The 12,379-nt window shown below is 41.0% G+C and overlaps 1 protein-coding gene across 2 annotated transcripts in view; it reads right to left on the minus strand.

The window, feature by feature from the left end:
• calcrla (calcitonin receptor-like a) overlaps positions 1–12,379 on the minus strand; it is a 41,180-nt gene that overhangs the window by 15,400 nt on the left and 13,401 nt on the right. Inside the window, exon 2 of one of the 2 annotated variants that reach the window (XM_020041543.2) lies at positions 1,897–2,002. In XM_020041543.2, the coding sequence (XP_019897102.1) occupies positions 1,897–1,980 (84 nt within the window). In that variant the 5' untranslated portion in view covers positions 1,981–2,002. Of the gene's footprint in view, positions 1–1,896; positions 2,006–12,379 lie in introns of both variants that reach the window. The other variant, XM_010889926.3, reaches the window with a different exon arrangement.

The following is a 12,379-nucleotide window of genomic DNA, read 5'->3' on the forward strand; positions in this document are numbered from 1 at the left end:
ATGTTCTACATGTAATTTATTGAATATTAATCAATCCACATAAATGTATATTCAGTAATGTCTTGGAGTTGTTCTTTATAGAAAATTATCTGGATGAAAAAAAAGATCAGATAAAAAAATTGCAGAGTATTTATTTGTTTATCTATTTGTTTTACTAGCAGAGTACTCCGTTAGGTCACATATTTTACAGTGTAGAAACTTACGGTGGATAGAAAAAGTCTACACACCCCTGTTACCCCAGTTCTTGTGATGTAAAAGATAAATCATGTCAAAACTTTTTCCACCGTTAATGTGACCTATAACGTGAACAACTCAATTGAAAAACAAATAACCTGGTTGCATAAGTGTGCACACCCTTAAACTAATACTTTGTTGAAGCACCTTTTGATTTTATTACAGCACGCAGTCTTTTTGGGTAGGAGTCTATTAGCATGGCACATCTTGACATGGCAATATTTGCCCACTCTTCTTTGCAAAAGCGCTCCAAATCTGTCAGATTGCGAGTACATCTCCTGTGCACAGCCCTCTTCAGATCACCCCACAGATGTTCAATTGGATTCAGGTCTGGGGTCTGGCTGGGCCATTCCAAAATGTTAATCTTCTTCTGGTGAAGCCATGCTTTTGTGTATTTGGATGTGTGCTTTGGGTCATTGTCGTGCTGAAAGGTGAACTTCCTCTTCATCTTAATCTTTCTAACGGACGTCTGAAGGTTTTATGCCAAAATTGCCTAGTATTTGGAACTGTTCATAATTCCCTTCATCCTGATTAAGGCCCCGGTTCCAGCTGAAGAAAAACAGCCCCAAAGCATGATGCTGCCAACACCATGCTTCACTGTGAGTATGGTGTTCTTTGGGTGATGGGCAATGTTGTTTTTGCGCCAAACATACCTTTTGGAATTATGGCCAAAAGTTCAACCTTGGTTTCATCAGACCATAACACATTTTCCCACATGCTTTTGGGGTACTTGATGTTTGCTATTGCAAACGTCAGCCGGGCTTGGATGTTTTTCTTTGTAAGAAAAGGCTTTCGTCTTCCCACCCTACCCCATAGCCAATTCATATGAAGAATACGGGAGATTGTTGTCACATGTAGCACACAGCTAGTACTTGTCAGAAATTCCTGCAGTTACTTTAATGTTGCCGTAGGCCTCTTGGAAGCCTCCCTGACCTGTTTTCCTCTCATCTTTTTATCCATTTTGGAAGGACTTCCAGTTCTTGGTAATGTCTCTGTTGTGCCATTTTTCTCCACTTGATGATGACTGTCTTCACTGTGTTCCATGGTGTATCTAATGCTTTGGAAATTCTTTTGTACCCTTCTCCTGACTGATATCTTTCAACAATGAGATCCCTCTGATGCTTTGGAAGCTCTCTGCGGACCATGGCTTTTGCTCTGAGATGCAACTAAGAAAATGTCAGGAACATCCTACTAGAACAGCTGAACTTTATTTGTGATTAATCAGAGTCACTTTAAATGATGGCAGGTGTGTAATGACTTCTATTTAACATGAGTTTGAAAGTGATTGGCTAATTCTGAACACAGCCACATCCCCAGTTATAAGAGGGTGTGCACACTTATGCAACCAGGTTATTTTCCCCCCTCAAAGATTGAAGTTTGTTTTTTAATTGAATTGTTCACATTATAGGTCACATTAAAAGTGGAAAAAGTACTGACATGATTTTTCTTTGTCTCATTCTTTTACATAAAAAAAAAACAGGCATTTTAACAGGAGTGTTGTTACTTTTTATATCCACTGTACCACTGAAATAGCAGACTTTAAAGAGCATTTCTCTGCACTTTAATGAACCTGCACAGATTGACAGCTAGAAGGACGGACAGAGAAAGGAAAATGTAAATAAATTGAGTGGAAAGGAAAGAGTAATGGCAGAAGACACTTACCCCAGTGGAAGTCCACAGCAGGAGGCAAATGACTGTCCAACAACTCCCCAAACCACACATCTGCTTTTTCGGCATGTCAGACATCCACTCTTGAACTGCTAATGATCTACTGAAAAGGAAAAAGCTTGATAAAACACATATCCACCGTCTCCTGATTTCTTCCATCAACATTATATGCTTTCATTTCCATTCATCTTTAATCTCTGCATCCTTTCATTACACATTCCCTCCAATGCAGGATACACCAATTTTCCTAACAACATTGTTCGTCAGCCCTCCTGAGTGTATTTAAAGCTACACACCTCACATCGGTTCTTTAGTGCAGCTACGGGCTGTTCTGAGCAACGGCCATTACTTATTAAGGCAACGGAGCATGCTTTCCAGTTCAAATTGGCCAGTGTATAGTAGCCAGGTCAACCCAATCCCAGTGGAGGACAAGAGGAGATTGGAGAGATTGGAAAAACACCTGATCTCTAACGTATTCAGACATCCTAGGCGTATATACTGTGTCATGTCCAACAGCCATTTTCTTCTCTGTAGTACTGGTCTCTGTCCAGTAAACTGCTCAGCACTGAACGTACAGTTACAAAGTCACTGCATCACACAGTTGCTGTTTTGAAATGGTGAATTAGGTGTGGTTGCCGATACTGGTTCAAACAACTGGTGTTGGTACAAACATGTAATAACAGCGTAACATACATCTCACGCTGCGAGCGTATGTGCATGAATCACTGTGCCACGATGGCCATAAAATGGAATATAATACTTGTATAGAGCTATTTGATAAATGTTTACCTTTAACAAGAACCATTTTATATGTGCATAAAAGCTTCATAGGCATAAAAACAAATTATTTGGATTCGCTTTTTTTTTTGGGAAAGCTACCAACACTAAGACATGCAGAGCGGGACTGGAACCGAAACGTCCCTCCCACTTTAACCCCTCAACCTCATTGGACATAACTGACAGTCTCATTAGACTTTTATGGAAAATGTGATCATTTAAATTACGGAAAATAAATGTTTGCATATGTACATCCCAAATACAACTTCCTAAATATGTGTACTGTTCATTTACCATGTCAGTTCTTCCAGGACGAAGCGATTGCAGAATTCTTGACAAAATCAACCAATCCTAGCATTCTATGCTAGTTGTTGCACATTAGACACAAACACCATACAAGTTCTGCATGAATGTGACCAACAGCATCACCACAGCACAAAAGGTAGGCAAACATTTTCAACAAGTCACTGCACATGTATCACATAAAACACTTCTATTTTGAAATTCACATTGGAAATGTAGGGGTGTTTGCTATTCTTTAGACACTCGGCAACAAACCTTTTACATCATAATTCAGAAAACATCTCAAAGGACTGACATGCCTAGCATACAATTCAGGACACATTTTCTGCTTCTAGAGCAGTGTTTCCCAATCCTGGTCCTCGGGACCCAAAGGGATGCACATGTTGTTTTTGCCCAAGCACTCACACACCTGATTCTAATTAAAGACTTGATGACAGGTTGATTACATTAATCAAGTGTTTAAGTGGTAGGGCAACATTTGAAACAGTTGTTAGGGAAAAATGGTCCCAGGGACCAGGATTGTGAAACACTTTCCTAAATATTTTTTTTATGGAATTTGTGTATTTTCTTTACACCTCAGCATACTCTAAAGACAGTCTATGATATCACGCAAAATTGATTGATTATGGATTCATTAGTACTTTTTTATAATAATGTTTTCAATTCCACTTCCCAATGTACAATGAGTAGTCAGTAGTCCTGTTGTATTTTATGTAGTTTTGTTACTTTTGTGGGCAAAGTTTCATTTATATGCTAGATCACAGGGTTTTGAGTATAATGTTCAGTTTTGTGTGCGAAGTCTGGGGTTTGGTGAAAATTGTGAGGAAAAACAATCAATAAGTCACAATAAAATGAGTCAATACATTTTCCCAAAATCCAGAAATATCCAAAGAAGAATTAAAAGAAGCGTGGCAATGTTTTCAAGTTTCAGCATGGCTGGTGCATAGCTTAAACAAAATGTGCACATTTCCCTAAGGTGGAATACATTTTCTTTTAATAAGTGAGAGAAAATCATGGATTTCAAATGTTAACAAAATGGGATAAAAAGTTTTGTCTGCAATGCATTTGGAGCCTAATTCATGAACCCTTGGGGGGCCCGTCTAGCACTTACAAGCAATGATAGATGTTTCCCCTTGGTGGATCAGTGATCTAACATACTGCATCTTTGACTTGGGTTCATTTCATGGTCGCGCCACATGGACTGGCGGGGTAAGTCCCACAAGGGAGTGCAGATTGGCCAAGGACAATCCGGGTTGAAGGGAAGAAAAGTCAGCAGATACTCACGCTCATACAATGTCATCCAGGTAAGCGTGCACATCCTATGTCCTAGAATTTTTTTTTAACCCTTGATTTGTATGTATTTTTTAATGCGAATTTAAAGTGTGCCGCTACATTTGTGCTGTACAGGCATCTTTATAGAGAGAGTCTCCTTTTACCAGAATTGTGCACAGTGGAATTTGTAATAACAGTGATGTGTGAGTGGACATTTGTGTCGTGGTTCCACTTTGTTTACCCGCCGCTTGTCTCTGAATCTGGCCTTATCGCCAGTACACTTCAACATTAGTAAATGCTGTTTCAAAATGTGAGAAATTTCCTGTATAGGATGTTTCCTGTGTGTGTGTGTGTGCGTGCGTGTGTGTGTGCGCGCACGCGCTGTGCACAAGTGGATGACAGTAGACCAACTAGATTCCAAACCGTAGAATGGCTAGTTCTTGTTTCTTGTTTATTTTGATAGCCATTTGATCTTGCTTGCAACTTTTTTGCAAGAAAGAACATTAGCTAGAGTGGAAAACATTCACCTTTCCACCAACATATACAAATCTAAATTCGGACACATATTTGAGTAAAGGTAAACCAATTTAACAAGTCACACACAAAAAAGCAACAATTTTGAAACCAAGCAATTCTAATTACATTATTCCACTGTCCGACAGTTCATCTACAAATTGAGAAAAGGCCTCTGCCCTCTAAAAATAATATTAAGGCATGACTGACTTGGGTAAAAATACTTGGGTAAAGGCCAAAATTACTGGAATAATGTCCCCTGGACAGATAGGGTCAAATGCTATGGAGTGACAGAGTCTCATCGAAATGCTGTGGGAAAACATGAAAGCAGACTGTGCATGCTAGAATGCCAGAGGACAAGACACAATTGAAGCAGTACTGTAATGAAGAGAGGACAAAAATTCCTCACAGTCAACGTAAGAAACTGATAGTGACAGTTACAAGGGTCATTTCATCCCAAGGGGACGGCACCATAAATGCGAAGATTACATGTCCATCTAAACACGTAAAAAAAAAAAAATCCAGAGGATCTTTTAGTTTGAAGTACAGTAGTTATCTTACGCTTTTGATCCATGCTGCAATATTTCCTATTTCTTATTTTTCCTATTTTCCTATATTTCTTATATTTCCACCCAGCAGCCCTCCCTGTGTCACACAGGGGAGGTAGTGCAGTTATTCTACTTGGTGGGGAAGAAGTGATTAGGTTAAGAGCACAACAGCAGAATAAAGGACTGTGAGACCAGGAGACGTCTACATGAGCTACTGTACAAATAGACGCTGGCAAGTATTGTCTAACAGACAAAAACTAATGTCACAGATTGTGCATTTTTGTAAGACCCGACCTATGTGAAAATGAACACATTTACTCCCCTATTTTAGTGAGACCTGATTTTTGTGCAAAAATCTGAAAATACATATATTGTTTTTGTAGAGAAAAACTGTATTGTACTTACATATGGACAAAAGAATACACAAAAGAGGAACGTAAAGTGGGAGGGGGGCTTGTTGGTGAGAATTTAATATGAGTTTGTGTTGTTTATAACAATATGTTAGCTAAATATGTTTGTTTAGCCTCAAGTGCTATGAGATTTAAACTGCTTTACACTGGAGTGGTAGGTATAAGTGAATAGAAATACCTGTCATTTCCTAATGAAGTATGTAGGACCATTTACCCATCAAGATGCCTGGTTAATTTAATTAAACTGAATACAATTGACCCAGGGGACTAGCAAATACTGAATGACAATGAAAACATTTCTGTCTTCATGTCTTATTTTTTACAGACATAAAAAAAAATACATTTTTTTTTTTAAACATGGCAGAAATTAGTTGACATATGTATGCTAAATAGAATGTACACAGAAAGAATATGAATTTATACTAGCATTCACAACACAAATATATACTGGTCTACTTTCGGCTTGGAGTCCAACTAACAAGGTGAGGGCTAACTTCACTTCAACTTATGATGAAGTATATATTCACAAGACCATAAATCCAAGCTGGGGACATGGTGGTGGTGGGGGGGGGGGCTTGTCTCCCAGGTCTGCTTGGACTTAAAACATCATTACACTAGGGGAATGCTGGAACTGGAATTGTAAAACATTATGGCAACTTGTAAATTGGAAACAGACAGGAAACTATCAGCTGCACTGCCACACACTAATGGTTCTTTGTGCCAAATTCCCCAGCTGTATTGTAAGGGCTGACACATGCTTCTTTACCAACAAAGGCTACAGTCAAGGATGGATCAGCCTAGTGGCAAAACAGGCCTAACGCCTATTACTGAACACATCCATGGTTTACCTGGGTAGGATTTAGACAAGCAGGGGTAAAACAATGCACATCTGTTTTGGGATTGACTGAGCATTTTGAAGCGATGTGACATATCATTTGTAGATTTACGATGTGAAATACTTAAGAGTTATGTCGAAGACAATATATTCAAATACACAGTCGAAGAATAAAATACTCATTGAAATGGGCATGATTATATAATCATTCAATAACCTGGATATTCAAAACAGACCTTCAACTGTCATGTCGTACATTTCCGCAGGGTGAATGGTCGTGCCTCAAACAATTCTAACGATATATATCACACAATACATTGAGGAGAATTCTGGGAATGGGGAATACAGTTTGGCGCAATTCAGTATGATATCATTCTGTATATGAAAAAGCACAACCCACAGGAAGTGCTGGCTATTAAAGTGCATTAGGGGGACTGGCTAGCCCCACCCTCTTGACGACACACATAATGCTCACATTAATGTTGCCATGGACAGCAGGCTATTATTTACTATGATGGAAATAGACAGAGTATCCTATGACTGGAATTGCGCACTATGAAAGGAACACTTAACATATGTTTTACTTTCGGTAACCCACAGTTAATAGACAGAGATCAAGCTGAGGGCCTTACACAGTTAGCTTTTTTGGTATTTTGGTAGGACAAGAGTCCACAGAGGGCTCATTCAACAGGGTGAAACATGCGTCGATGGACTTGTAAACAGAGATTGTCTTTTCGTCGTGTGCAGTATCCAACCATGCGCTTTCCTTTCAATGCACGTTTACTTAAACAAAGTTACATGTCTGGATGCAACCTGAAGCTAAGTGAATAGCCTTCTGCAGGCTTTATGTCCGCCAATGACCCGTTTGGTTACTACAGTTGGTTATCCATGTAGCCACTCGGACACAACCACAGAGTGGGAAAACAGTGAGCGGGTGGTCTTCTACAAGCCACACAGCAGCCGTGTGTGTGAGACTCAGGGACAACATCACTTTCCTAGATCTGAATGCCCACGGAGACGAATGTGTGTAGAACAGTTGTGCGTTCTCGCACACGGCAAACGATTGAACAAGCCATCAAGCGAGCAGCCTCTGCTTATCAACTCCATTGTCCGTCAGTGCGGGTTTCTGTTGTAAACATCCTACAAACATCACAGGATGTTTGCTCCTCATCCTTCCCACGTTCCTCTATATGGCTTTTAGAGAAGCCATTTATCTGCCTATTTAGAAAACATTCAAACATTGCACTGTTTTTCTCACAATGTGCCTTTCTGTGATTACAGTTATCGCTCAACAGCACACAAATGGACCATTTGCAAGGACACAAACGTAAACATTGGCCAGATACAGTGTTTACACAAATTTCCTCACTGTTTAAGAATATAAATAAATAGTAAAATGGCTACTGGAGTGCCTAGATAAGAGCTGTGAGCGTACCTGAAATGAAAACAAAATTCAGCTGGTGAAGTTTTGCTGTAACGTAGCTGGTGAAATACTAAAATGAAGTTCATATTCACATTCCTCTGTTGCACTGTGTTGCATTTGACCCTGGCTTTCAACGTGCCATTCACATGTTTCGAACACTGAGTTTAGAAACTGTGACACTTGGACTCGTATGGGGCTACTGCAGGCAGCTGCACTTTATCTCTGACACAGGCCTTGACGAAAAGTCACTGCACTAAATCACTGGACAGTGTGCAGGTGAAGGACGTCAGTGTCCTACGCAAGACACGTCCCGTGCCAGGACAGTGTTTCCAGGCAGCAGGTGGCTGAGAGCACAGGCATTATCAGCTGTGACCACGAAACCCATTTCTTGAGACCAGACATATTGATTGCAGGTGTTGGATGGTGTGTCTGAATGAAATGACTCCTGCTTCGTGGTGAGCAGTGAACACGCATCTAGCTGAGCATTTTTTTTACTTTTGCATATGAACATTCTGGTTGTATAAAGGAAGGGAATGGGTTCAGGCCAATCTGTATGTTACAATGATTTATAGCAAGCTGTTTCTCTCAACAGAGGCATGGAACCTGTTGCAAAGTAGAATATTGGTATTTTTTGTACCTAGAATGTTTCTTGAAAGGTAATGATCTTCAATTGCTTGGATGTTTCTAGATAGAAGAAAAGACCATGTAAACTAATTTAATTGGCTCAGATGTTTCTTTTATCATGGTCCATAAACAGTCCACCGAGCAGAGGAGACCTTTTGGGTGCAACATGTCAAAATTACTACATGAGAGCATGCCGAGTACCTTTATATCCATTTCCTTCAAATATTGGAATTTAGCAAGGTATTTGTATAATTACTTCAAGATATCTGACTAATTCATTACATTCATTCAGGGAACACTGTCACAGTGCATTATCTCCCAACCAACCCATGAGCTAAAAAAACATGGAACATTTACTGTAATTTCTGTCATGTTTTAGAACATCTCTGAGAATTCTGTGAATGTTGTCTAGGGCTGTTAATAAAACTTTGGCATTTGACCCTTTGAGAAATCCCTGATCGTGGGAGTTTCTGGGCTCTGGAAATTTCAGCCATTATAGCAGGACCTGAGAACTTAAGGACCTTATGACGGCCTCTACCTCAATCTGATGCCAGGGCTTACAATGACAAAACAATGGGCAGTGCCGACTCACTGTAAAGGAATGGGAAGTGTGAGAGAATCCACCTACAGTTGTGCTCTAAAGTTTTTTATACCCTGGCAGAAATCGTGAAATTTTGGCATTGATTTAAAAAAACAAAACAATTTATCACCACATAGTTGTTTGGCTCCTTTATAAATCAGAATGAGAACAGAAATCACCCAAATGGCCCTGATCAAAAGTTTACATACCCTTGAATGTTTGACCTTGTTACAGACACACAAGGTGACACACACAGGTGAAAATGGCAATTAAAGGTTAATTTCCCACACCTGTGGCTTTTAAATTGCAATTAGTGTCTGTCTACAGTGGGGAGAACAAGTTTTTGATACACTGCTGATTTGGCAGGTTTTCCCACTTACAAATCATGTAGAAATCTGTAGTTTCTATCATAGGTATTATTCAACTGTGAGTGATGGAATGTACAACAAAAATTAAGTTCTGAAATTAAGTTCTGCTTTTCTGATGTAGCAAATACTTATGTTATGCAATAAAATGCAAATGAATTACTTAAAAATCATCCAGTGTGATTTTCTGGATTTTTGTTTTAGATTCAGTCTCACACAGTTGAAGTGTACCTATGACTTTGTAAGTAGGAAAACCTGCAAAATCGGCAGTGTATCAAATACTTGTTCTCCCCACTGTAAACAGTCAATGAGTTTGTTAGCTCTGACATGGACGCACTGAGCAGCCTAGATACTGAGCCACGGGGAGCAGAAAAGAACTGTAAAAAAATCTGCGTAACAAGGTAATGCAACTTTATAAAGATGGAAAAGGATATAAAAAGATATCCAAAGCCTGGCAAATGCCAGTCAGTACTGCTCAATCGCTTATTAACAAGTGGAAAATTCAGGGATCTCTTGATACCAAGCAAAGCTCAGGTAGACCAAGAAAGATTTCAGCCAAAACTACCAGAAGAATTGTTGGGGATGCAAAGAAAAACCCACAGGTAACCTCAGGAGAAATACAGGCTGGTCTGGAAAAAGACGGTGTGGTTGTTTCAAGGAGAACAAAATTACAATACTTGAACAAAAATGAGCTGCACGGTCGAGTTGCCAGAAAGAAGCCTTTACTGTGCCAATGCCACAAAAAAGCCTGGATACAATATGCCCGACAACACCTTGACACATCCCACAGCTTCTGGCACACGGATATATGCAAAATATATTAAAGATCAATATATTAAAGATGCGCTGGGACGGTTTGCAGCCGAGTGTGAAGCGGTGGGGATGAAAATCAGTACCTCCAAATCCGAGGCCATGGTCCTCAGTCGGAAAAGGGTGGCTTGCCCTCTTCAGGTTGGTGGAGAGTGCCTGCCTCAAGTGGAGGAGTTTAAGTATCTAGGGGTCTTGTTCACGAGTGAGGGAAGGATGGAACGGGAGATTGACAGACATCGGTGCAGCTTCTGCAGTAATGCAGTCGATGTATCGGTCTGTCGTGGTGAAGAAAGAGCTGAGCCGCAAGGCGAAGCTCTCGATTTTCCAGTCAATCTACGTTCCTACTCTCACCTATGGTCATGAGCTTTGGGTCATGACCGAAAGGACAAGATCCCGGATACAGCTTTCTCCGCAAGGTGGCCGGGCGATCCCTTAGAGATAGGGTGAGAAGCTCGGTCACCCGGGAGGAGCTCAGAGTAGAGCCGCTGCTCCTCCACATCGAGAGGGGTCAGCTGAGGTGGCTTGGGCATCTGTTTCGGATGCCTTCGGAACGCCTTCCTGGGAAGGTGTTCCGGTCCCGTCCCACCGGGAGGAGACCCCGGGGAAGACCTAGGACACGCTGGAGGGACTATGTCTCCCGGCTGGCCTGGGAACGCCTCGGTGTCCCCCCGGAAGAGCTAGAGGAAGTGTCTGGGGAGAGGGAAGTCTGGGCATCCCTGCTTAGACTGCTGCCCCCGCGACCCGGCCCCGGATAAGCGGAAGAAGATGGTATGGTATGGTATATTAAAGATCTTTACTGTACTCACACGGAAAATCTAAGTAAACAATTGAAATCACAGGCTGTTCCAACTTGCTTGAATTTCATCATAGCAACTCATGATGATGAACTTCATCATGGATCTCCTCCCAGACCTGAATCAGGACATCAGTTAGCTCCTGGTCAGTGGTGCTACATGGCTGTGTCGGATATGCCTCCCCAGACCATTACTGACCCACCGCCAAACCGGCCATGCTGGATGATGTTGCAGGCAGCATAACGTTCACCATGGCATCTCCAGACTCTTTCACTCTGTCACATGTGCTCAGTGTGAACCTGCTCTCATCTGTGAAGAGAACGGTGCGCCAATGGCGGACTTGTCACTCATGCCACCCTCATGGAGTCTGTTTCTGACAGTTTGTTCAGAAACATGCACACCTGCAGCTTGCTGGGGGTAATTTGGTAGGGCTCTGGCAGTGCTCCTTCTGTTCCTCCTCACACAAAGGAGTAGATACCTGTCCTGCTGCTGGGTTGATGCTCTTCTGCCGCCCTGTCCAGCTCTCCTCATGTAATGGCCTATCTCCTGGTATCTCCTCCATGCTCTTGGGACTGTATTTGGAGACACTGCAAACCTTCTTGCGACAGCATGTATGGATGTTCCATCCTGGAGGAGCTGGACTACCTGTGCAACCTGAATGGGGTGCAGGTACCACCTCAGGCTACCAGTAGTAGGACACTACCAAAATGCAAAACTAGAGAAGAAGCTGTCAGGAAGGATAAGGAGAGAGCAATTGTCTGTGGCCGCCACCTGCAAAACTATTCCCTTTTTTGGGGTCATTGTGCTCCTGTTGCCACTTTAATTTGCACCAAAACAGGCAATATTGATTCAAATTCCCTTATGCTTCCTAACTGGACAGATTGATATCCCTGAAGTTAATTGACTTGGTGCTATACTGTGATTGTGTTCCCTTAATTATTTTGAGCAATGTATGTATACCGTGTAAAAGTTGGCCATATTGGCCATATGAGGAAATTGTTTATAGCCATTTATCGTGGCAGTGAATTTGCATTAGTTAAAAAAAAAATACAATAAATCATTTTAGTGTTATATAACATTATATGTACCATTATATGAAGTAAACAAAGAAACATGAAATGTGAAAATGATATGTAACAAAAACCTTGTCTATGTAACAAAAACCTGTCTTGAAAACATGTCAGTATTTTGTGTGGCCACTCTTAGAATACAAAACTCCCCAT

The sequence above is a fragment of the Esox lucius genome, chromosome 20, assembly GCF_011004845.1.
Source record: "Esox lucius isolate fEsoLuc1 chromosome 20, fEsoLuc1.pri, whole genome shotgun sequence".
Classification (NCBI taxonomy): Eukaryota; Metazoa; Chordata; class Actinopteri; order Esociformes; family Esocidae; genus Esox; species Esox lucius.